The sequence below is a fragment of the Chondrus crispus genome, genomic scaffold (assembly GCF_000350225.1).
Source record: "Chondrus crispus Stackhouse genomic scaffold, scaffold_225, whole genome shotgun sequence".
NCBI classification, from domain to species: domain Eukaryota; phylum Rhodophyta; class Florideophyceae; order Gigartinales; family Gigartinaceae; genus Chondrus; species Chondrus crispus.
In genome coordinates, this window is record NW_005179102.1 from 23,558 (window position 1) to 49,868 (window position 26,311).

General features: G+C 51.7%; 3 protein-coding genes; 1 reads left to right on the forward strand and 2 right to left on the reverse strand.

The window, feature by feature from the left end:
* The first annotated feature begins 20,490 nt into the window (after window positions 1–20,490).
* CHC_T00009003001 (Serine/threonine protein kinase) lies at window positions 20,491–22,122 on the forward strand. The gene has a single exon (XM_005715684.1). The coding sequence runs from the start codon at window positions 20,491–20,493 to the stop codon at window positions 22,120–22,122; it is 1,632 nt and encodes a 543-aa protein (XP_005715741.1).
* Window positions 22,123–22,521: 399 nt separating this feature from the next.
* On the reverse strand, window positions 22,522–23,430 carry CHC_T00004305001 (hypothetical protein). Its single transcript, XM_005715685.1, has one exon. It carries the CDS (start codon window positions 23,428–23,430, stop codon window positions 22,522–22,524), a length of 909 nt encoding a protein of 302 aa, XP_005715742.1.
* A 619-nt stretch (window positions 23,431–24,049) lies between these two features.
* CHC_T00004306001 (hypothetical protein) lies at window positions 24,050–26,042 on the reverse strand. XM_005715686.1 is given in 2 exon segments: window positions 24,050–24,437; window positions 24,438–26,042. The coding sequence occupies 1 exon segment, from the start codon at window positions 26,040–26,042 to the stop codon at window positions 24,438–24,440; it is 1,605 nt and encodes a 534-aa protein (XP_005715743.1). The 3' UTR covers window positions 24,050–24,437.
* Window positions 26,043–26,311: the final 269 nt, after the last annotated feature.

The window sequence follows — 26,311 nt, forward strand, 5'->3', positions numbered from 1 at the left end:
GCCCGGTTCAAGCCCCTTGTAGTACTCCACGCCGTCCAGCTCCGGCCCGGTCCGCTCTCGCCACCTCCGCTCCCCCCTGCGCACACGCGCGTGTGGTGCTCCACGCCGCCCCGCCCCGGCGCCCCCCACATATTCGCCACGAACGCCCCACGCCCACCCTCCCACACCGTTCCCGTCGCCTCCCCGGCCCACTCTTCCTCCACGTCGTCTCCTCACACACAAAACTTCTCTTCGCCCACCGTCATCGTGCAGCCCACCGTCCCTGTGGCCGCCGGTCGCCGCCCCCTAGTAGACAAAACGGCAGTTGTCGGACAGCTAGTGGACAGGGGGGGTCCCATGCGGACAACCGTTGGCCACGTGTTGGCAGCTAACGGGACTTGGAAATTTAGTGGACAACTAGTGTCATCTAATTGGCCGTATCTGGAAATTTGCGTGAAGAGGTGCAACTACAGTTCATGATGAGGCCAGTTACTTGACGAATAATGGACAAAATTTTCCCCAGTTGTGTAGTTCCCGTGGGGGACGACGACGGCGGCGGGCGGGCAGAAAAAGGGGGGTTGCGAGGGAGGCGGGAGTGTAGCATAAACACCCCAGCGATAGGGGTGTATGCGCAGTTCGACCGAGACCCTTGTCGATCGGGAAGACGGGGCTGAAGCGGGACACCAGCTAACGGCATCGGGCAGCGGGCCCGGGTAGCGTGGTAGAGCGGGAACGGGGAGGACGCCGGTACGCGCGAGCGGTTCGACGCCTCGACGCCCCGGCGCGGTACTGGGTAACGATCCAGTACCGACGGGCGGAGGCGGAGCCGGCTCGTCAGCGTACCGCGCGCGTCCTCAACCCGCGCTCGGTGCCGCTCTAAGGTAGTTAGCGAGCGCTACCTTAGAATAAGCGGGAAGTCGGACCTTGACGGTCGGTGGGTGACAAGTCCGTGCTTGTCCTCCTCCACCGCCGCCGGTCCGCTCCATATTTAATACACAAAACAATCTACAACTCTACAGTACCGAAGCACTGTAGTGGACTAATGTAGTACAGTTCGGACCGTACTGTAATACTGTCAGACATTGGGGCTGACAGTACACGTGTGTGTGCGCGCTTCCGTCCCGCGCGATACACGTGTACACGTGTGTGGACTGTACCTGAGGGGTACACGTGGCCACGCGCAGTAGTACTGTAGAGCATCGGGCTCTACAGCACTAGATCCGTTGTTGATCTAATCTAACTAAAAAGCCCCAGGGGGGTTATACTACAGGGAGGAAATGTGGTCGAGCGACACTTGGGAGATTCTTTGGGTGGGGGAGCGGAAGTTTATGGTAAAATTAAAGTTTCCGGGCGGTGACGCGGTGCGGTACTGTACCGTAGTCACGTGCGCGTGACGGCATGACGTCAACGCGCGACTTCCTCGCCGCGTCGACGCGTCTGTACAAGGCAGGTGCGGGAGGAGGGGGGCGGGTCTCAGCAGATGGCGAACGAGACGGGCTCCTGCATGATGCGAGCGAATTCGTCGTCCTTGCGCGCGGCGTCGCGGCGCACGAGCGGCTCGCACACCTGCTCGTCGGGCGTGGGCAGCGCGTTGGACAGCGGCGACTGCTGCCACCGGTCGCGCCAGTTACGCGCGGGTACCGTTGTACAGTAATTTACCCGCTCCGATAGATGCCGCATGCGTACTGAATACTGTACGTGTCGTCATGGACCGTGCGGTCATGTTTGTATTGTATGGGGGAGTGGCAAGTTGAGGACATCCTCGTGATCTTGCCAGCGTGCGGTACTGTACTAGTGTACGTACAGATGCTCGCTGCTCAAGTTACGCGATCAGGGCGGCTCGTGCAGTTGGGCTCAATACTCATTCAATCCATTTGTCGTATGTCGCATAAGTCTCGATTTCATTCTCGGAAGTGCGTCGGAATTTGGAAGAAAGGACACTTTCTCGCCTCTGCCAAATTCCGCCTAGTTACACCTGTTGCCACACGTGTACGATTCTCAGTCGGTACACGTAGTACAACATCGCAAACTCCTGCTCTACTGTGACCTGCAATCTACTGATTCATCCAGCCCATCGATTTCCTACGGAAATACCACCGTCGCATTCCCCTCAGCTTTCAACTCCCCCCTCCTCCCCAAAATGTCAGCCCCTCCAGTGACCCGTATCCAGTGCCCAGAGGACTGCGGGTCGCCCACAGGGTCTTGCTGTTTAAAACGAAGCCGTTCATGTTTAATGAATCTGAGTACTAACGTGAGGAATGATGCAGTAGTATGTCAAACGGTGGCGTTGGTTCCCTTTACTGTGATCTAAAATTAGCTGAATGCACATATTGATTACATGACTTCATGGGCGAAATCAATCACCATATGTTGTGACGGGCTTCCCTGTTCTCTCTTCATCGAAGCAGAGCGATATCGTATTGCCTCTCTACCCCTAATGAATGCTATAATACGAAATAATACAGTATCATGGTCTAAACTTTACAAGGCATGAACTCGATTCCGCATAAATGTATGTTTTGGTCACCAGTGCGCTTGCTGATATGGCCTCTTCCTGCCCTGCAGGATGTAAACAGTGAGCGTGTACTCTCCCTGTTGTCTCGAGGTTTCATCTGCGACTCCACCACAAACGGACAACTATTGACAAGAGCTCAAAGCGCATGATCTAAAAATGGATCTGCATTCTCTCACCATTGGATTTTGAACTTCAAACGGCACGTAGCAGGAACCCCTCCCGCCCCCCCCCCCACTGACTCCGATGAGTCTTGTCCCACTGCGCGTCACCTCTTTAAAGTCATCAAATATTTCTGCGCATACGTTTACTCCTCACTGAGCCAGATGTGGTACTATCCAAGATCTAACCTCCCCGCCCGCGTTCTTCATTACCTTTTTCTCGTCAACCAAGTGGAGAACATTAATCGACTTACGGTAGGCGTAGAATTCACTTCATCTCCCCTGCATGCCACCTGATTACAGCGCTATTGGTCCCCTAAAAGGCTTCCCTGAAGACATCTGGAAACAAGTGTGATACATACTTCAAGGATATATCGGGAAGCCTCAAGCCGCGTTCTACAGGATGTGAGTTGCTGCTGCGGGCTTGAAAATGTTTGCAAACGTCGGCCATCTGGTTCTATCTAGCCATCGTCGTAAAGCGGGCAGCTATATGGCAAACAGTCAAGTCCAACTTCCAGTTTCAACTTTATTTGAGGGAAGCGTTATTGGCCATAAAGACCAATCTCATAACTCTCACAGCAGCATTCCTACTTCTTCCTCCTGCGCTTGACCAAGGCCGCTTCTCGGGGGGATTTTTCGATTGCGACGTGCATGCCCAGCTCCGTTCTTAGCTACTGCTGCAGAGTTACCCGAGTTACGCTCGATTTGGGTTCGAGAAGAAACTCCCGGTCGGGTGGAAGGACTCGGGAGTCTCGTTTCCAACGGCACACAGGTTCTACCAGAACGAAAGTAGCTACGCGCGGTACGTGTGTTCCGCTCTTGCAAATCAATGCTACTCCTGCTTGCAATCGCATCTAATTCTGCATCTCGTAGCTTTGCCAACTCTGCCTGAAGGGCAGCAATGCGGGTGCCACGATTTTGCGCACTGAATTCATCTTCCTGCTGCGTTTCACTGTCCGAATCTTGAACAATTGTTCGAGCGGAGAACTCGAGTGAGTGATGTCCATCAGCAGCACGAGTTCCCACCACATCATCGTATTGACGGAATCGAACACGCGAACCACTCGGTGGGTCGTTTGGTAAGATCTCATCGTCTTCCTCATAATCAAATTCCTCCCCTTCCGAATGACTATGCGTCTGACTAGGGATGTATGGCACAATGTAGACTGCTCTGGGATCAATTGTGGATGTCGTAGGGACTCGGGTCGCAATGTCTTGAACCGCCTCGTTTCGGGATTGTTCGGCCTCTCTATTTCCTGTACGTGCATCTATTACAGGAGTAGGTGATAGATTGCCTGCCTGTGCCACTTCCAATTCTTTTCTTTGCGCGCGTCTCTGTGCCCCCAAGTTTTTGCGGTTCTCGCGGCTCACTGTTTCCATTTTCAGCTCGATGAGGAGCTTAATCAGCCAGTCGTCTTCCCCTTGTGCAAATACCGAAAGTCCTGGGCTAGCGCGAAGATCCTGAACAATATCATCCATCAAGTCCCATTTCACTCGCGAGGCCTGATTGTACGTAAGGAACTCATATATCTTCATTCCTTTTAAGCGCCTACGCAATTGCGTATCAACAATACGGTATGCACGCTCATTTCTAAGTCGATCGTCCTGTTGACCCTCAAATTCCAACAGCTTCTTCTCAGGATTGTTTGGCTGCTTCTGATTGTGATTCTTGATGTAATTGTCCGCTTATCGCGCCGGGTTGCGTCGCCTGGAAGGGTCGCGCGAAGAATTCAACCCGATAGGGAGACCGGATTTCTTTTTCTGTCGTATGGGCCGAGGAATGAGGGATCGAGTCATGTCGGCTGGAGAAAGGTTTCTCAGTTCAGAGAAACAGAAATGTTATGGTTAGAAATGGTCCGTCTCCGGGCGAAGTGGACGTGATTTGGCTCAATGCATGAGATGCCTCATGTGGTCTGCACATTCGTACGTACATATATCCATTTGTATGGAGCGAAAAGGTTTCGCTTGATTGACAAGTATTAACAGGTCGAAGCGAAACCACAATTTTCGCGCTCTTGTCACCGCGTGACTCAGACGACTCGGACACGGGTATGTAGAACATGAAATAAATGTCAATATTTATACCGATGGTACGTCGCTGTGCAGATCATCGGGGGATCTCCCCTTCCTCACATCGCCGTCTCCGATCGGGACTATTCTGAGCATGGATGCATCTACTGAACCTCCTCGATATGTATGTCTGGCGGACTACGCATGCCGATGTCGACCCCCAGGAAAAAAGGCGTCGAAGAAGACTATGCTACGACACAAGCGCGACGCAAATGTACGTAGACGGCAACAGCAATTGCCTCCTCTGTCATCGGGACCGTTTTTTCGACAGAAGCAGCTACACAACAGCGACATCGTTTTAGAGAGTTGAATGATTCCTCCGGCGGAAATGGAAAGAGCGATGCACATCGACCAAACAGTGGTACTCAATCTGTCCCTTCGACAATCCCGGCTACCCCAGCATTGAAGGTGTCATCGACACGCTGCATCAACCGGGATCACCCACACTTCCATTGTTACAACCGCACGGTGACGTGTTTGTAGTGGCCCGCGGATCCAGCGGAGAGCAAAACAATTTAAGCGCAGCCAATGCCGTAAAAGTCTATGGAGATGATGAGATTACACCTGCGGATCACAATCAAAGCAGCTACTCGCGGAATCCGCAGGGGGGAGGGACACAATCTGATTTCGCGGATGTCCTCTTGGCGGCATGTACAAGTTCTGGTTCAAGTTTTCTCCAGTCCATACAAACACTAGCATCTGACATTCAAGAGGAACGCGATGCTGGACTGGATACAAACTCATCAGAGTCCGATGGTAGTGCTGACTCACCCTTAGTTCAAAGCAGTTTTGATGAGATGACGGCACCAAGTACTGGGACAGCAACTATTCCATTTCAGAGAGCAGCATATGATCGATTCCTTTCCTTTTGCAGAAGACATAAGGAACTATTCAGGCTTCGCGTCGACTTTTCGGTGAAGGGGACCGTAATGAAACGGATATGTAAGGTTATTGGGAATCTGCAAAAACAGCTAGCCGGTAACACACTCATGCAGTGCAAGGGATGGAAGTCTGCCCCACGCAACTTGATCAAATACTCTAGGCCTGATACTGTCAAATGTTTTTATGTGTTGTCGGGGGCATATGCTGTTGAGAGGTGTGTCCAGCACACCAGACACTGTTGTTTGCAAGATATGCGATAAAGAAGGCATGGCGCCCGACCTCACAACTTTTGAGGCCCTTCCACTGCTTTCGAGGTGGAAAGCCTGGGTCGCTGACGGGGCGAGCTGTAAATCCCTCTATGGCTATCGTCACGAAAACTCTACCAATGCACCGGACTCTGGGAATCAATACTTCTCCGACTACTTCGACGGATCGGTTTACAAACAGCTTGTGGACAAACTTGGTGGTGAGGATGCGGTGAAGTGGGACTTGTTTCTCGCTGTTTCCTGCTATGGGTTTCAAACATTTGAGAACAGCAGTTACGATTGCTGGCCCATCACTGCCCTCAATCTCAATCTACCTCCAGAACTAAGATTTCTTTTGCGAAATGTTGTTCCTTTAGGCATTGTCAAGGGTCCAAGGCAACCGAAAATGATAGACACATTTCTGTACCCTTTCATTGATGAGGTCAATTCTATCAATAGTGGTGGTGGTACTGAGCTTTCTTTTCACGACGGTGCAACACAAAAGGTTCGCGTCCATGTTATGGACTTTACGGGTGACTTTCAAGCAGTTACAAAAATTTCTGGGACCGTTGGGCCCAACGGTAATCCCCTTGTCGGTTTTGTGAGTTTCACAGTTTTCATAAAGGCAGGTCAAATCACTATTACTTTCCGTCAAAGCTTCGCCAGGTCTTGGATGGTCGGAGAACAATTGTGAGGTACTACAATATGGAGACTCCTACACTTCGCGACCCACGCAGCGTGGATATCACCTTTTCAGAATTGTCAGATGAGGCAGACCTCACTATTCGGGAGCGAGACGCTCTAATAACCGATTGTGGGATTACTGGGCGCACTGCAATCTTTGACCTGAAAAAGTATAACACCATTCATCTCGTTTCCAATAGATATGATGCACGAGACTTTGAACCTTGTGAGGCATTTTATGAAGATCTGGAAAGGCAAAAATGCTCACCTCGCCGGATGTGCAGATGCACCCCAGGAGTATGTAATAAGTGATTAACGATGGAAACAGATTGACGAGGAGCTACGGGAGTTGGGGACCAGTGTCCCGTAAGTCGCGTTTGGAGCGAAGCCCCGGGAAAGTTCTGTGTCAGGCAAATGGAAAGCATCGGAATGCAAACAATTTCTATTGCACTATGGCCTCGTTCTTCTGGATGGCTACCTGCCGATGAAATACCTCATAGGGTTCAAACATCTTTCAGATCTCGTAGAGCTGTGTACCAGACCGGCATTGTCCGATGATGATGTTACCGAAATCGGGAATCTCTCCAGTTCGTCCGTCAGGCACATGGAACGAGACTATTGCGAGTACAGTGAGGACCGTGTGGGAATATGCAAGTTTAGGGTACATCAATTGATTCATCTAGAGGAGAACATTCGAGCTTTCGGATCGCCTGTGAACTACGCGCAATGGTGGGTGGAGCTTTTCATCTGTTGGGTGAAGAACAGACTTAACGCGGGCGCCCTTCCGGCAGAGGCTCTAACAGAGAGTTGCAAACTAATTGAGAGTTACAAGATTGTGTTCAAGGAGCACTTTGTACGGTCTGACGATCACGACTCATCTTCAGACAGCGGTACAGAAGAGGTTATATCGAATGGTGGCAGCCTTCACCATCATACCAAAGATATCAGGATCTCTGGATACGCCATCGGGAACAGAACACTGAAGAGACTTTTAATCGATTATCTCGTACGAACTGAGGATATGACCGCTGCTGATTCAGAGAGTTGTGTTCAGGATGAAACCGCCCAATGCTTCAAACAGATTCGTCTGAACGTAGGGACTTCGAAACAGAAAGTTGGGGCGTGGGATACACGAAGCTCACGCAAGGGTGCAACATCCAATTTCTACGTGAGTGCCGAATTTGAATCTGATCGCGGGGAAAATGCTAGAGAGGTATACTACGGTCGTATCCGTCGGATCTTGGTGTACAAATTTCACCTTCCCCGCGGGCAGGAACTCCGCCAACTAGTCGTTTCGGACTGAGTTCCAAATCTGAAGCGGACCTCTCTCGCCCTGGTATATGCACCAACAGCGGCCGTCTTTCAGACGCCAACAGTCGAAGATTCATCAGTGCTTCTCCATCGTATCGGGGTTATGGACCATGCCTATCCCACGCGAGGGAACAGCTCAAACCTTCGGGGTCGTCGTACATTCTTTCTGGACCCCGCATCGCGCCTGTACGCCGTCGAAACCCCTGGAAAGAAATCCCCCGATGGAATAGATCGTTTTCTCGCCTCGTGTTCGTGACGATTCCGCCGGGGCAGTGCCGCAACTGACGGGGGAGGAGGACGTTTGAGAATTCGATGACACAAGTAGTTGAAATTGACGTTGCATGCATATGAGGGAAATTTACGCAACGGTCCGGATGAAAGCTATGGCCGCATGATCCAATACGGAAATAGAAACTGTGTCGCATAGAATGTTTGTAGATGAAGAACGGTTTCGTACAGGGATGGTGATTGTATGAGATTCCGGGGATGGTGCGGACGGTGGAAACGGCGTGAAATGTGAGAACATGAGCACAGGTCGGCTTCGTGTAATCCCGAACTTTGCGATAACGGGATCAATTCTTGTAAATATGTGTCATAAATTCAATGTAGTATCATAAGGTTTAATCCAATTCGGGCGCCGCCGTCGACGGCGGTGAAGAGGCCGCGACAGGATTTGTACGTCCCACGTGTGTCTCTCGTTACAGGCAACCATTATTCCACTTGTCCATTTCACTGGCGCTTGTTTCAGCCACTTGGCAAGAATGTTCGCCAATTACAGATCCTTCTGGGCGTAGGGGCAATACAATTTTTGAGGCCCGTACAGTAGGGGACAAAACACAGTATTCTCACTACAAGTGGACAGGGACTGGCACACACGCATAACTATTGGACAGTAATTGCTTGCACTGTGGCGGTATTGGAGTAGCTCTGGAAATTAGCATTACCCAGTCAATACGTGTCCGCTAATTGTCCACATGTCGGATACGCACGCGCCCAAGTGGTGTCCACTAAACGCGAAATTGTCTACTAGGGGCCCGGGCCCGCACTTCCTCGTCGCCGCGCATCCACATCCGCTCCCCAAAGTCGAAGCACCACGCGCTGCGCAACTCCGCCTTGAAGAATTCCGACCCCCCCACGCACAGCCGCCCGCGCACCACCGCCCCGCCCACGTCGCCACGAGCCTCCGGCATTTCGGGCAGCCCGGCGTCTCACGCGTCCGCCCCCCGTCGTACGCTTTCATCTACTACACCGCCGTCACGTGCTCGCAGTGCCCGCCCCAGTTCCGCCCACTATGTAGATCCGCGTGGCGCGGTTTAAACGGATCCGGGCTAAAATTTGTAGTGTACTGTAGCGCGGCCGCGCTCCGTGTAGCGCGGCCGCGCTCCGCAGTCTGCACAGTAATTTTAAATTTTACACTTGTCGCCACTTGTCAACCGGTACTGTAGTAGGGCCCCGCCCAGCAGTCTGCACAGTAATTTTAATTTAAACTTTTACACTTGTCGCCTCTTGTCACCGGGGCGGCCTGGCCTGCGGCCAGGCCCTGCCCCTGGTCGCCACTTGTCACGGTAGCGCCAATGGCAACGCGAGAACGCACACACACACATACACAAGTAGACAGACAGACACGAAAATTAGTAGTAGTGCAGAACAAGTGGGCTCCGCGACGCGCGTTCCGCGCCGCAAGTGGGGAGGTATGCGAAAGAGTTTGAATGTCCAGTAACGGTGTATAGTACTTCAAGCTTTATTTTTACCGCTCTTCCGCCCGCGCTTCTTCTCCATCCCCACCGTCGACACAAACATGAACGTCATCTCCCCGCGCCCGTCGCGCTCATCGAACCTCACGCTGATCGTGTTCATCACTCGCGCATCCCGCTCACTCCTGTCCAGATCCGTCCGGTGCAGCACCACCTCCGTGCGTCTGGGCATCTCCTTCTCCACGTCACCCACCACGTACTACCCGTTCACCACTTCTCTCGTCGCATGCCTTGCCATGGCGAGCCCTTTCCCGTCCTTGTCCATGGCCACGTACCGGCAGAACGGCGCGTCCTACGCCATCCGCCGCACCACCTCGCGCATACACACTGCGTGCACCCCGGCCCGCGAGTCCGTCACCGACGCGAAGCCTAACAGCTTCATGACCCTGTACACCTTCTAGCTCACGCGTGTCACGTTCTACCTGCTCACCATACCGTCGCCTGTGCCGCTGCCCGCCCCGCACTACTCGCCCACGCCCGCCCGCTTCTTCTTCCCCGCTGTCTCCTTCTGGCCCCCACCGCGCGTGCCGCGCGCCCCGGAGCTCTTCGGCGGTGGCGCCGCCCCAACTATCCCCATCGCGTTCGGCGCCGCCGCAGCCGGCGTCTTCCGCTTCTCCGCCACCCACGTGTGCTCCCTCGCCATCTGCGCATGGCGCCGCCTCCTGCCGCGCTCCAGCCTGCTCTCACCGTTACCATCCCCTCCGTCTTTCGCGCCCTCCTGCGCCCGCTTTTCAGCCCATTCCTTCGCTCTGTCCTCCCCTTCGTCTCCCCCAGCTTTCCGTCTCGCACGGGCGCGCTAGCTCGACGTGCGAGCCACCGGGCGCGAGCCACGCGGCCGCGCTCGAGCGCGTTCTCCTGCACCGCCGGCTGCGACACCTGCACGGCTCCCAGCGACCGTTTTCCGCTTTCCTTTCCCTTGCGCTGCGCTGCGCTCCCACTTCGCCACCCTCTTCCCCCGGGGGCACGGTCCGGTCCCCGCGCTCTGCACCCACCTCCAGCGTCCCCGCGCCCCACGCCCTGCACCCCTCACCCCTCTCGAGACGATTCTGCACAACTCTGCCGCCCGGCGCCGGTTCCCAGCCCCTACCCGCCCGCGCGCGTCCTCCTGCCTCGCCGGATGTGACACCTTCTCGGCAAGCAGCGACCGAATTCCGCGTTCCTCGCTCCTGCGCCGCGCGCCGCCCTCTCCGTCACCCCCTTCCCCCGAGGTCCGGTCCCCGCGGCCCGCGATCTGCGCTTACCTCCCGCGCCCCGTCCACGGCCATTGCTGTCCCACACCGCATGTGCCCCTTCGCCTCCGCCTTTGACCCTCCCTTCCCCGCGCCGCTGCCGCTGCCGCGCCGACTTCATGCATGTTGGATATGGCTACTACATGTACTGTGCCCCTCCCCCCCATTTACCTGTCTCCTGGCCGGCAGGCACCCCTTTTTGACATAATGCAGAAGTTTTAAATGGCCCACAGACTTTCTGCCCAAACTTTGGGGTTTCCGCGGGCCGTCTTTCACATAGGACACAAAGTACAGTGGTGCCTCGTTAATGAATCTGCCCTGTGTGCGCCAATGAGGTGGATTCATTACTGGAACGGATTCATTAGCGGTCACACCTGAACGGGCAGTAGAGAGGTATGATAAAATGTATGACACGGTACAGCAATGCTGCCCTCAGGGCTCTTCTCGCAGCATTTCGTGCAGTGCGCATTGCCAAACTACTGAACAGTATAATGTTATGAAGGAGTGTTCAACCGTCTCCTTTTGTGCATCGGACTTATTCTAACGAGTATATAAATGACGCCAGTGAGTAGCTACTCACTGGCGTCAAACGACTAGTAAACCATGCTAAAGATCCATAAAGGTAGGCCTGAGCCTGTTTGGAACATTGTATCCTGTAGTAGACACACTGAACGCCAACAGACCCGGACATTATGAGCAAATCAAACAAACAGCTGACCATTACGGGTACTGCCGCCCAGGAATCACGACGCAGGCAGAAACCACGACGCAGGCAGAAACCTGGATCTAAGAAGAGAAGCTACGGTGCTTCTTTCAAAAGATCGGCCCTTCAGTACTACGACGACAGTGAGAAACGATCTCTCCTGGACACCGCCAAGCATTTTAAAATTCCTCTCGCAACAGTTAAGTCGATTTAGCGAAGACGCGAGGCTCTGAGTCAGCATGAACTCGATCAAAGGAAAAGACTCAGGGAGGGAAAGTTTCCAGCTTTGGAAAATATCTCTTGTCTTTCGTAAGGCTAGCACGGACGCATCGTGTCCTTATCACTGGTGCTGTTATTATGGCAAAGGCAAGGGCGTTGCGTGGGAAGTGTGGTCTCAGTGAGGACGACTTCAGGGTGAGTCGGGGTTGGCTTCACAAGTTCCTGAGGAGGTCGGGAATGCAAGGCGCTATTCGTTTGTATGGGGAGTCTGGCTCTGTCGATAGAACAGCAGTGAGGGATGAAATGATTGCGTTCTGTGTAAAGTTGGTGTGGTACCACCCCTCGCGAATCTACAATGAGGGGGAATCTGCATTCATGTACCAGCTGTTGCCAAACATTACGTATTTGGCTCCCGAGGAAGATCGAAAGGAGGTCGGAGGCGTTAAAGCAATGAGAAGCAAGAACAGACTCACATTTACAGTTTGCACAAACGCGACAGGGGACCACATTCTACCAGCTTTCGTGTTGGGAAAGCAGAAGAACCCAAGAGCCTTTGCACTAGCATCCCGAGAAGACGACTTGGAAAGATGCTATCGGTCACAGAGCAACGCATGGATGACGGGTATTCTTTTCAACTACTTTGTAACTAACAAATGGTATCCAGAAGTTAGAAGAATTACAAGTGATGAGGTTTGTATGGCTGTGGATAATGCCAGCTCTCATGGGCAGAACCTTCCCACTTTGGAAGGCGTGGAGTACATCCCACTTCCCCCTAACGTGACTTCTGTGTATCAACCCACGGACCAGGGAATCATTCGGGCGATTAAATGCCATGCACGATCAGACCTTCTGGCACAAATTGTGTCTACTCTCGACAATCGTGAAGAGCTCCGAGCTCTCGGGGACAAGCAGAAGCCTGGAATGAAAGACCTCAAATATGGGCACCCGGCCCATGTGTTGGATGCCATTCAATGCTTGCATAGAGCCATGGAGAAATGAACAAAAAACACTGTTGTCAATTGCTGGCTTAAATCTGGCATCCTGACTTCTCAGCAAATCAAAAATGTTTGCCAGGAAATTGACAAAAAACCACCTGTCGAGGCGGCAATGAGAGGCACATGCTCACCTGGACTTGAGGCGGGCATGCAGATGGGTGGTGGTGGGGCGACACGTGGCCCATCAACTGCCAATGAAAATGGCTCGTCGGAAAGCGACAGCACTGACGATGGAAATGGAACTGGACTTCAGCGCGAAGAGCAGCACGCCAGATATGGACCAAATCTGAGAGATCCTCCGGAATGGGGAGATGGTGATGCGGAGGATCTGATCAATATGCTCACACCGTCCGTGCGGGCAACGGAGGGCGTTCAGTCAAGAACGGAAATTGAAGCCGCAGTTGTTGAGTGGCTCGGCGACCTGAGCTCTGGGGAGGCCAGGCCTGCGCGGATTGCGGACAGTGATCCCCAAGCAATTTTTGAGCACTTAGATGTTCTGGAGCAGGAACAGGAGGAGGCATTGCGAGAGGAACGCGAGCAAGACGCCGTTTTGGAAAGGAAAAAAGCCGAAGAGGAAGCAAATTTATCAAGGGAAAGGTCTTACAAGGCACTTTGTTCGAACGTGGAATGGATGCGGAATAATGTGGAGGAGGCCAAGTGGAGGGGTGCCAGTGAAATCATTCAAAGAAAGCTGGTAGATGTCTTGCGAGTCGCGACGGCGGAAAGAAACGCTGCTGCTCCGCAACAGAAGCAGAAAAGTATCATCGATTTTTTTAAAAAGCAGTAATAAATCAACTCTCCTCAACATACAAGTATTTGATGTGAATAGAATGTGGTCAGTTCACCTTGTTATTGAAGCATATCGTTATCATACCTCTTATCATACGATTTGTCATAAAAGGGTGTGTCAAGCCCCGACCCGGATTCATTACTGGAACGGATTCATTAAAGTCGGATTCATTAACGAGGACCCTTGTAGATCAGCTGCGCACACACACCGTTTTTAGTACTGTAAATATTTTGCGCACCACGTGTCCCAGTGTCCTGGTGCTTGCCACGTGTCCTCGTGGCTGGCCTGGCCTGTGTCCAGGCCCCGCTCGTGGCCGCCACTTGTCACGGTAGTGCCGACGTCCGCCAATAGGTACACGCGAAGGAGCGCACAAACACACATACACAAACAGACACACATACACGGAAATTAGTAATAGTGCAGGACTGCCGTTCGCGATGCTCTTGGGCTCAACATAGCTGCAGCTCCATAACACTGCCATGTAGCACACGTGAGACACAACAGGAAATGTCCCTCATTCGACGAAAACCTGGCAGACACGTGGCATGGGCACCTGCACCGGCACGCAGTTTCAACAACTGTGCCTTGAGTCAATGCCTATCGGCGGCTTCCAATTGTTTGTATGTAACCCATAGAGCCACAGTAAATTGTGTCTCGTTGCAGCCATAGACCTTTTTGCCCTCTCCTTCCAATGTAAAAACAGGCTCCCAATCCACGCTTCTCCCTTTCCTCTTCTCTCGTTGCTCTTCTCCTCTTCTCCCCTCCTCTAGGAGCACCCCTACTGGTTTAGTTATATTTGGAGGTTAAATATGAGAAATTTAGCGTTTGGAGAAAGCGATTCTAGGCGCAACACTACCGGTTAGAGGGCAAATTCAATCGTGTTGTGCAGTGATTGGATCTTTCGGCAGCCGTGGTCATCCAGTACGAGGGATGGTAGTGGTGGTGCTGTACGGATATACTGTGGGGGACGTCTCCGGTTCGCATCTCCTTAAGCCCCACATGACACCATCATGCCCTGGAGGAAGGGCAGGGAGGAGAGGAGGAGGAAAGGGAGAAGGGAAGGCGTCAGGAAGAATGCAGGAGGGTGGCAATAGCGGGTAATTTCAGCTTGGGATGGGGGTGTTGGGGGTGTTCCCTGTGCACAGAGAACATTGCTCGCGCCCAGTCAATAGAATTGGCGTGGGTTTTTGGTAATTTTTCCAGGTGGCGCAATTCTACTCGCATCTCTATTTGCGCCAGTGAGTAAATCTGTCCCCATCCGGTCGGCTGCTTGGAGATAGATTTACTCAAAACGGGTGTCGTGCACTACAGCCACGGGTGGCGGCTGTAGGCAGAGCGACGCGCGTTCGGACGCGTAAGGAAATTCGGGAGACCACCCGGTGGATGACCGGAACCGGGATCCGGGCGCGGCTTGCGCGGTAGGAAAGTAGCAACGTAGTCAGCAATAAACAGGGTGAATTAAAGGAAAAACAGAACTAACAGAACGGACAGCACAGTAATTAACGTAGCGCTCGCGCGGTTGGGGGCGACGCGCGCGGGGAAGGCAGTTGGGATCCCAGGGGTGTAGATGGCTCGGTCGGTATGGGCGAGCCAGTACCGAGTCGAGGCTACAACCTCCAATCCAGAAACCAAGGTAAAAGACCCGAGGCTTCGTGCCTCTTTACTTTGAGTATCGGGTTGACTATATAGTCCCCCGCCGCCGTAATGGCGAAGCTAAATTATACTGTAAATTAGAATAACTAGGAAGGAACGGGTGTAGCCCCGAGGGGACCAAGTACAGCCCCCATAGGCCCTATGGGATGCGGAGGGATTACACGTGTCCACGGGGAGGTCCGGTAGAGCGGCAGGGGGGGTCCACGGATACCCGTGGTACACGTGGTGGCGGCGAGCGCGATTTTGGCCGCTAGGGACAGCTGTCCCGTTACTTAGCACAGTGCACTACAACGGGAAATTTTTTAGAGATACTCACTCCACTCCACTAGAGTTGCTCGTGACCAAATGTATCTCCAAAAATCAAAAAATCACTCATTTACTCAACCGCTAGTGTCTAGACGACAGGCAATTTGCCTCATATGAGGTCACCCTTGACCTCATTTGAGGTCAAATGCTCTACAGTAAAATTTAAACAAAAAAGTTAAGATTTTCGCAAGTATAGAACAAAAGGAGCACAATTTTTACGAAGTAGAACTTTGAACGACTATAAAGACAACTATAAACGACTAGTTAGTAACTGACAAGCCAGCTCAGTGTTGTGCAAGGATCGCTGAGTCTTACAGGCCGGAGTTCAACTCCTCGCTGAGCACTTTAGTCGTCGAAAAATGCCTTCGGGGATCTCGATGTTTCTTGTTCGTGACCTGCAGCCCAGGACGCTTTATAGCGCCCACTCGAACATGAGATTGAATACGGTGACATCTCATAAAGGGGCATTCCGACACGGCTGCAGGTCTTCCAAGCAAGTCTTTAGACGCAGGATAGAACCATAGGGGACAAAAGGAGTTTTTTATCTCTTTGTGCTCTATTTTACTCAAATACTGACCAATTTAGTCAGTTTTAATGGCCGAGAACGCCTTAAGCACTAATAGTACTTACCTTTGTAAGTAAGATCGTGTCGTTCGTCGACGTGTTTCTTAAAACAGTCACGCCCAGTCTGGTGATGACAAAGGTATACTTCTTTGTCAAGATATATCTTGCAGGCTGAGCAGATAAACTTTGACTTTTTTGTACCTTTGCAAATATTGCATCTGGATTGATAAAGAGCACAAGTCTCCTCGCCAGATGCGCTTTTCCTCTTGCGAGTGGTTGGAGTTAGGTGAGTACCAATTCCACTGCCAAACCCAACATCTTCATCTTCAACAGCACTTCAACTGTCTGATTCTCGCTGACGTAACGATATACGATCATATTTGTTATCAATCAACTGGTTAGCAAGCTCACAATTAAACTGATTTAGAGACATCTTAGAACCATCTCCTTCTGCACCTGCATACAGTTTCCATGCATCCACAATGCAAATGGACAATAAAGAAGTGTTGACACGCATTGACCACTCCTTGATTCGAACTTCTTTTCCAAGCCGAGATCATCCTGACGAGATCTGTTGTGGCAGTCAATCTGAGAGCAAGTTTCATAATACTGCTCGCAGACTGAGAGAATACGGATAGACAATTCCTCTTTTCTTGTCACGCCATGACGTGTACGCCATCTCTCGCGGTAGATTGGAGTTCCTTCGTTGGATGTTCCGAAAGAACTAATAAAGTACCTGCGGTTTCGGTCCTCTCCTATCACTGCCATAAGGTGAGGCCCGACCACAGGCTTCGAAACTAGTGTGACGTGCTCTCCCTTTTCAGCAATCTCCAGATGAGATTGATATTTCATCGGATATTTCTTGGTAGATGTCTTCACCACACCTGTGAATCTAAGACCTTTCTCATAAAGTGATTCAGCCGTGTGGACAGAAGCAAGGTACGAATCCGCGCAGACAACACGATTGGTGTGAAACTATGGCTGTAACAACCTCAAAGTCACTGCGGTTCCGTGTAAGTGGTCACCTTCAAAATCCTTTAAAGAAGTCTCCTCAGCTGAGACGACGTTCTCAATTCTTACGATGATTCCACTTTTTCCACATGCAGCAGTCTTCAACTCACAGCCATTCTCGGGTTTTCGGTCCATGGCAACATAATGAGGAAGAACAGTTTCAATCCAATCTCTTCCAAGTCCATAGCAGCGTGACATACTCTCATCAACGCAGATGTTCTGGGATGGAATCACATGAGATGCTCTGTGATCATTGATTGCGACCATGAAGTCCCTGATCATACCCCATCTGTCATTTGCGTCAGCTGGAAAGCTAAACGTGACATTGTGACGAAGCTCCTCGAATCTTCCGCGGGAGATGATGTTTCCGAATTGAGGTTGCGGGAGATATTTGCTGGTTTCCTGTGAGCTCCAAAGAGACCTTCTGGTGCTGAATTCAATCCGAGTCATAAGGATTAGCACGCCGAAAAACTTCAAAATTTCACCTGTTGTAGTCAAGCGAAGTCCCCTTGATTCCATTGCATCATTGTTGTAGGAAACCATTAACGCCAAGTGCTCCTGTGGGAACATCCACATGAAGTAGTCCATGAGATCATTTGAGATGGACTGTGACCACGGGATATAATCTCATCAATCGGTCCAATCACCTTCCATCTTCTCGGCGGTATCATACTATTTAAATGCATCGTGACTTCCTCACGCTTCCAGGCCCGGCCGTGGACATTCACGAGGCCATCTCGGGAATCCATTTCGTAACTCTCGGAGATCCTCGTACTCGGGCGGAGTGCTCCTTCCAGTGGCGTCACGCGGTCCTCTGTAGGCTCCGGTCGCGCATAATGTTCAGTTTCTTGATGGATATGATCTTCAGGACCGTCATCGATCAGCTCCATCACTTCACCAGCCTTGATGTTAGCTATGCGAAGCGTGACTTCCTTGACGCCATCTGATAATTCCCATTTAGCCCTGACTGAAGTGACACTGCGACCCTTCACTTTGTCAGTTTTCATGCCAATGACAGTTCCCGTGACCAACTTGATCTTCCAGGCGGCTCTATACATGCGACGACATTTACTCTGAGCTGTAAGAAGTCTTGCACGAGTGTGGACGCGGTTACCTGCAATAATTCGAGGATCATTGACGCTCACCATTTTGAAGAAATTTAGGGAAGAGGAAGACGAAAGTGTTGATTAGGGAAGACTGAGATACGGAATTGAATGTTCCTGGTTTGCCAACGTTTAGTCGTAAGCTTTTCACTACAGTAGCGATAAATTTCTACAATTATTCGAATTGCAAAAGCCCGCCTAAAAACTGGCCTCATATGAGGTCATTTGTCACCTAGACACTAGGGGTGCTCTAAGTGTCTCTTGAAGACAAGCGATTTCCTCATATGAGGTCAGGCATGGCCTCACATGAGGCCAGCTTTTTTGCAAAAATTATATACAGTGGATCCTCGCTAACTGCACTGCATATCTGTTGCCATAAGTTTTTACCTGTTTCATACTAAGCCTTTGTATTAGGGTTCGATATGATAACGATCACTTTCTTCATGCAGTTATACGGTACCAAGGGTACAGTATGCAGTTCAATATCATATACAGGCTGGAATCGCTGCTCCGCAGCCGGTAGCTGACGAACGCATGCAGTAATCGAGAATATGCAGAAACCGAGCATGCAGTTAGCGAGGATCCACTGTACAGTAACGTTGTTCGTAAAATAACGCGTTGTTTTTTTCCATTTGCCCACAAACTCTCTGGACGTAAAGTAAACCCGAGTTTGAAAAATCCCACCACGAGTTTTGCGGACTGACCTCCAGCAAGGTACCTGCCCGCAACAAACGCAAGTCTGGCACATCGTTGTGCCGTCCGACGGATCACGTGCACCTGGGCGAATACTCACTGAAGCGAATATTGTAGCTCGCCACAAGGATAGAAAGGTTGTCAGTCGAAAGGGCGATGTGTTTCGTCTTCTTGACAGGCTGAGGGGGGCCGTTTGGAGAGGACCGCTTTTTAGAGGCTTCTTCCTGTCTCTGTTCTGCGACTGCTTTGCCGGCATATGTGACAGATCTTGTGGTGCTTTGATCCGTTGATGGACTCTGGGTAAATGAAGTGATAGAGGCGTCCATGACGCAAACAGGTACGACCCGTGCAGTATGAGACTCGCTTGTGCTGATGAGAGAGCGGAAATCCAACTTCGTTTTCCTTCAAGACGGGTCGATCCGGCACTGCTGTAGTCAGGCGGATGTGAAAACTCGTGGAAAACTCACATGCCCCGAGTTTTCGGTATGCTGTGAGTTTTGCAAAACTCGTTGTCTGCAAAATTTGCAATCAGAAAATCTGAGCAAACTCGCGGCCAAAACACGTGTTTTCGCGACTTCACGGACAACGTTATTAAATCGAAACTTTATAAAGCCATTTTGGAAGTCATTTCTTTAACGAACACGCCCTCGGCAATAACGTCTTGTAAAACAGTGGCATAGCAGCTTTAAATACGCAGAAAGATTAAGAAATTAACGCAGATTGAGTACATAGTTCCCTTCTTAAACTGGCGTTTTTAGTTTCGAACTTCTTTTACATGCGGTTTTAAGGTGGTTTAAAAAACGTTCTTTTCCAGGCATATCTAAAACGACCACGAAGAACATGTATGTCTCACAAGGATCTTTCTGTCCCCAAGTCAGAAGTCAAGTACAGTGGCGGTTTTTTTTTCTTTCTTGTCGAGGAAGCGCAAGTCAAGAATAAAATAAGTCGAATAATGTCCTCGTTTGAAGACAAGTGTCCAATAGCCACTAGAGACACTATAGCTAAGTGTCTATCAGACCCGGTCTCGTCCTCATCGAAGGACAGCCCTTTTTTTTGCAAAAATGCATAAATTAAATTGATTATTTAAAACGCTACCTTGGACACTATTTCCTTAGAGTGCTTGTTCTCGGCTATAACATCTTGCAGAAGAAAAACCCCGAGATAGCAGAACTTTGAACACGCCGAAAGATTAAGAATGTAATGCAGATTGAGTACCTAGTTCGCTTTTTAAACTGGCATTTTTGGTTTCTAAGTTATTTTACATGCGGTGTTAAGGTGGCTTGAAAGGCTTCTTTTCCAGACATATCTCAAAACGACCAGGAAGAACATGCAATTCTCACAAAGTTCTTTCTGGTCCCATGGCAGAAGTCAAGTACGGTGGCGGGAGCCTTTTCTTTTTTGTCGAGAAGGTGCAAGTCAAGAAAAATAGATGTCGAAAACTGTCCTCATATGAGGACAGGTGTCCTCATATGAGAACAATGGTCCTCATATGGGAACAATGGTCCGATAGACACTACCTACGCAGGTACAGGTGGGTAGTAGCGTGATATAGACCTCGCCTCTTGTTCCTCAAGAGCAACCATCAACGACTTCACCACCCCTTCCGCCCCGCATCTCACCCTCACGATGTTCCGCAACTTCAAAAAAGCCATTGAGCGAAACGTCAGCGACGCCTTCAGCTCTGGCCCCTCCACGCATACCTCTCACGTCAATACTGTCATCAACATCGGACCACACTCCCTTCGTCTCGGCCCTGTGTTTGCAGAAGGTGGTTTCTCATTTGTCCACATCGCTACCCCGCTCCACCCACGCCCCACCACCATCCGCTACGCAGTCAAGCGACTCCCGTGTCAAGACCCCGACGCTGAAGCCGCCGCACGTCGCGAGATAGAATTGCTGCACGCAATTCCGCCACATGAAAATATCGTCGCCTTCCACGGCGCCACTTTTCATCAAGGTCACGCCTTTCTACTCTTCGACCTCGTCGACGGCGGTACACTGCCGGAATACCTCGCTCGCTCGAGCCGCACCCTCTCACAGGAGAAGCGCCTCACTATATTTCAAAACGTCGTCGCGGCCGTTGTTCACATGCACGCTCAAACACCTCCGATCGCCATTCGCGACGTCAAATTAGAAAATGTCCTCTACGACCGCTTAGCCTCATGTTACAAGCTCTGTGATTTCGGCAGTGCCTCCAACATCGCTAAGCGCCACACGACGCGCAAGGAGATCCTTGACGCCGAGGAAGACATTGCCAACTCCTGCTCGGCTATGTACAGAGCCCCCGAAATCGCAGATGTCTATACCAAGCAGTTTGTCTGTGAGAAGATTGATGTCTGGGCCTTGGGGTGTATCTGGCACGCCCTGCTTTACGATAAACTGCCCTTTGATGGCATGTCCTCGCTGCAGATCTTGAAAGGCCTCCCCGCCGTTCCTCCAGAACCGCAATATCCGGGCGAGTATATCGAGTTGCTGAAAGCCATGTTGACGATTTCTCCCGAGGAGAGAATCGATTCGTTTGCGTTGCTGGAACGGGTCGACGCATTGCTTGGACGTAAAACGGACGACGCTTTGCGGAAGGCTGGAGCTAGTCTCCGCAAGCAACGTGCTCGAGATTTTGGTACAGAGCAAGCGCCAAAACTCTGCGGGCCAGAAGGTGACCTGCTCTCATTCGACGCACAACCTCTCCCGAATGTGCCCACGAGCTCTCCTGCTAGATACGCCAGTCCGCAACCAAAGGCATGTGGGACGGCTTTCCCCTTGCAGAGCAATGCGAACAACTCCACAGCCCCCGCAAATAGAATTGCAATACAAGAGCAAGGATGGGCAGATTTCGATTCCGCCTTCGGAGGGGCAGCAGCTGTGGCTCCCGTCAAAATGCCACCCATCAGCTCTGCCCCATTAACACCGCTGGATAAGGTGGGTGGCGGGCACGCCCGGTCCAGAGGTTCCTCGCTCGCATCCCTTGCCGCGAAACCTGCAGAGTCTACCAAACAGCAAATTTCTCGAGCGAAGATTCCTTTACCCATCAGTTCTGCAATCAGTCAGACTGCTTCAATCTCGCAGTCAACATCCGACGTTGGTTCAAAAGGAAACGAAGTGGCATCTCTGATCGATTTTAGTGATTTGCAGGTCACAGCATCAAAATCAAAGCCCTCGTGGACATATGACAACCGGAAAAGGTCTGCTCCTTCGGAACAGACATCTCCCCCACCTGTCGTTGACAGCACTGACTTGATCGATTTTGGATCCGGCTGAGTGGTTGAAGGAAGTGGGAAATGGGGGAAATTGGACATTTAGTTTCAGGGCGCGGCAAAGCACACGATCTACCATCACGAATTACGTCGACACAAAGACTAACAATGGGACTGGTAGCTAGGCTCGGGATGCCGACGGGATCGGGAGTACCAGACATACTGGCACTTCTCCTCTTTCCTATTAGTAAACCGGATAGCAACAGGGTGAACAGCAATGGGGCAGACGGCGCGGGGGGGGGGGGGGGGGGGGGGGGGGAGGAAGAAAAGGACTTATGTAGTCTTCTGTGGATGATCCCTGGTCTCCGGTAACGCCAGAGACTCCACCCCCCAAATGGCGACTGAAGGAGTGAACATGGAAGTATATCAGTTAGGGTGTAACACGCATGAGTTGAATGAGATACTAGTTGTCCTCTAACTTAGACAGCTCTTCCTCTGTGATTTTGATCTCCTTCTCGACTAGGACAATCTTCCTCTCAAGATACGCGACAAGTTCAACCTCCTTGGTTGGCTCCTGAGCGGGAAGGCTGGAGAGCGTCAAGCTGGCAAACCGTTCAATAGCTGCTTTCGCGGCGCGTTCTCGCTCCTCTTTCTTCTTTTCTTTATGTTTGATTGCCTCGGCTGCTTTCCGTCTCTCTTCTTCTTCCATTTTCTTCTTGAGAAGCAGAGTGTCCTCCTCGGCTGTCTTCCCCCACATAGCAAGGGCCGCCTTGACATTTCCCTTTGCTTCAACAGATTCCCCTTGTGCTTCAGAGCCATCTCTAGCGGCATTGGTGAGGACGCTGCCTTGTATTTCCTTGACATCGACATCTCTGATAGAGCTACGAGCATTCTCCTTCCGAATAACTTTTTTGGATTGGTTAATCGCCCAGCTGGGCAAACCGGCATCTTCGTCCTCTACAAGCAGCTCGGCAGGCCCTGGATCTACATTGGATTTCTTCGTCTTGGTAGGCTGATTTGAAGTCGCCTTTGGCACGTCGGAAGCATTAAAATTCTTCTGCGTACCCCGAACATCACCGCGAACATCAACGCGGGTTTTGGTGACTTGAGCGCTGCTGATTCCTTGGTTCCATTTGCTGGCCAAGTTCGAAACGCCAGCCGTCGATGAGTTAACGATGGGCTTCGGAATTTCCTTTTCTTTCTTGTCAAGTTCGGCGACGGCGGCCATATACCGCTGCTGAATAGCGGATATGGATTTCGTGGCAGGGCTCGAGGCCGCTTGCCTCGCTTTCTCGATCTTTTCGCGCAGCACTTTGAGCTCATGCTCTCGGGTGTGCAGGCGCTCACGCAATGCGTGCACGGAAGCCGTCATGATAACCGCGTGCAACCAAGCCGGGGCGTTTGGTTGCGATGCGAATGCGAATGGTGCGTACGGGCGGGGTGTGTACGTTGCTTCGAGGACGCCTAGTGTCAGATGGTGATGGCGAAGTGGAGGTGTGCGGCACCGGACAGGGGTTTTTGCTGTGTGGGAATGGCACGGTTTTCGGTTGCGTAGTGCTCACGCGAGGGTCTCGTGGACTGCGTTGGGGACGGGACAATGATGAGTACAGCCGCACGAGAGCCTCGGACCAAATTTGAGCTGTAGAAATTAAGAAAAAAAAATCAACCTTTTCCGACAAATCATATGGCAGTCATTGCATCCAATAAGCGAGACTCAGCGGAGCAAGGATGAACGCACTCAGGACTACTGTACAGTGTTGGCAACTGCTTCTAGAAGCTCTATCCGTTTTGTCAACTCTCTGCGGCACAATTATTTCTCAAGCAAACGACCTTTTGAAACCAATTGGAATCGATTCACCTACAAATAACCGCTACAATCAACCTTGTCCGGCCAGGTCATCTCATGCAATATCTGTCGCAAGCACTGGGTATTTGCTCTCACAGCACACAAACCACCTCGTATGAACCGAGGAACGCTCACTACGGCTCAGTTTCCCACCAGCACGCCTTTTTTGATACTCAGTCCTGTCTGGACACTCACGAGCGCGTCGCTTTTCGTAAATTCATTCACTACATGCAAATCTTAGAAGAGGCAACGGCCAAGCCACCACGCATCAACTAATGATACATGCAACATCAAACTACCTGTAATTTCCTGAGGAGGCATTGAGCGCTCTCGGCGGAAGAGCATTACAAATGCTCCCTAATCCCCTCCCCCCCCCCTCAAACCCCCCAGCCTCTCACTATTTCTACGCCTGCCTGCCGACGCAGCAACCACTACACCACCAATCCTTTTTAATACATAAACGTGATCTCCACGAAAGACTCAAACGGAGCACCGCAATGAAACAATACGCCCCCCATCACACGAAAAAAACATCATTTCGATTTGCGACTGAACACTCTCCAAAACCGCTTGCTCTTCTTCCGGGTCTTGTCCTGCTCTGTTTGCGCTGCAATCGGTCTCGTCTGTTTCTTCGCAGGTGAGGACATCCTATTTGCGGACAACACGCGAACCAGCCACGGGTGTCGCTGACTGCGGGCCGCGTTGGTAGCAAAATCTATCCAGTCGTCCTTTTGCAAGGACACGTTCTTGACAATCTTCCTTTCAGGGCTCGGATGGCGCCGTCGTCCTTCGACCATGTTGCTCATGTCCGGCGGTGACACCAACTGCCCTGCCGCCTGAGACTTCTTTCGTCCCCATCCGCCGAGCTTCGACTTATCTTGTTGCGGCCACGCAATATCAACTGACGCTCCGGGCTTCACGTTCGACGTGGAGCTCCTTGTCCGTCGCCGCGAGGCCGTCCCTTTTCGAGATGGGAAGCATGACCCAGTCATCATGACATCGGAATCCGTATCGCTTGACATGTCTACATCCGGTTGCATCGAACGCGTCGCCAATACGCGATCGATCGAGGGGCGAGCAACGCCGTCACGATCAACAGACGTGCGATCGACTGAAGTTCGATCGATCGAGTTGCGCTCCATGGATTTGCGTTGTGCGTTCTTCACTGCGTTTGCGGTAGCGGCTCTCTTGTTGAAGGTCAGGCGCATGCGAGACTTGCGACGAGGAGGATCGCTTCGTGACGTGTTCATCCCCCGAAGGCCTGAATCACCGTCTGATTCCAAAGGCCTTGGTCGATCAGGGACGCGGACACTGCTGGATCTCCTCCGGCCACCATCTTCTTCACTTCCGGGAAGAGCAAAAGCGACTTCGGAGCGAGCGCCGTCTTTCTTACGAGGGTCCCTGATGATTACGTCCTCGCCATCCTTGAGCGATACCCTCGCAAAGGAGCGTCCAAAAGAACGGACTTGTATGTCCTCTTCTTCGTCAACCCTTTCTGCACCCTCGATCCCAAACCCATCGTCGTCGTCGTCGTCGAGAAAGTCATCGTCGTTGAGACCAGAGGCGCTGGAGAGCTTTGCACTGCCATCAACTCGAATCATCCTTCTCGAGGAGCGTAAATCATCATCCGTGGAGGAAGCCGTTTCCGTGTCAGAATCAGAAGTGTCCAGAGAGTCTGATACAATATCCTCCGAAGAATTCATAAACGAAAAGGCGCCCCCCGACGGCATTGAGTTGAGCTTGGTATTGATACGGGTGGATTGCTCGACAAGTTTTTCGTTCTGCGGCGTACCATCATACTGGGCGGCAAGGAAAGCTTTCTTGGCGATTGGATGCAGCGGGGAGCTAGGAATCGAGGCAGAGGCATCACTATCCGTGCATGAAGTCTCCAAAGGCTCTTCGACGTGATTCAAGGTGAGACTCTGGTCAGAATGGAAGCGGGCACGACGCTTTCCTGGTGGGCGCAGAGCTACATCGGCCGGTGAAATGTGAAGGTGCGGCTCGGATGAATGATGAGATTGGTATATGGAGGGCGAATGATCTGCGGTGGTGGCAGTGGAAGAGGCCGGGGCGCCGAGAATGATGGGCTCGTCAGAAAACTCGACGCCCTTCGCGGCAGCACGCGGCGTGCGCGGCATGTGTGAGGTGCCCTGGAGAAGGGCGGGCTGCCGGACGGATGGGGAGGGGAGTGGTATGTTGTCAGGATGGGTGGGGCAGGGAGATACTGGGCGTGGGTAAGGGAAGCGTTGATGAGACGGAAGCGCTGATGTGCGGCGCAATGTCGCCAGGCGGGATGTGAAAGAGGTTATTTTTTGGTCCTTTTTACAGGGGCACAGTTGAAGGAACGCGGACGGGGATTTTTTGTGTGTTTTTGAAGCTCTGCGTTTTGAGTCGGTTGTGTGTCTGT

Coding starts and splice junctions, on each gene's coding strand:
- CHC_T00009003001 (XM_005715684.1), top strand. CDS start 20,491: ATGTTCCGCAACTTCAAAAAAGCCATTGAGCGAAACGTCAGCGACGCC.
- CHC_T00004305001 (XM_005715685.1), bottom strand. CDS start 23,430: ATGACGGCTTCCGTGCACGCATTGCGTGAGCGCCTGCACACCCGAGAG.
- CHC_T00004306001 (XM_005715686.1), bottom strand. CDS start 26,042: ATGCCGCGCACGCCGCGTGCTGCCGCGAAGGGCGTCGAGTTTTCTGAC.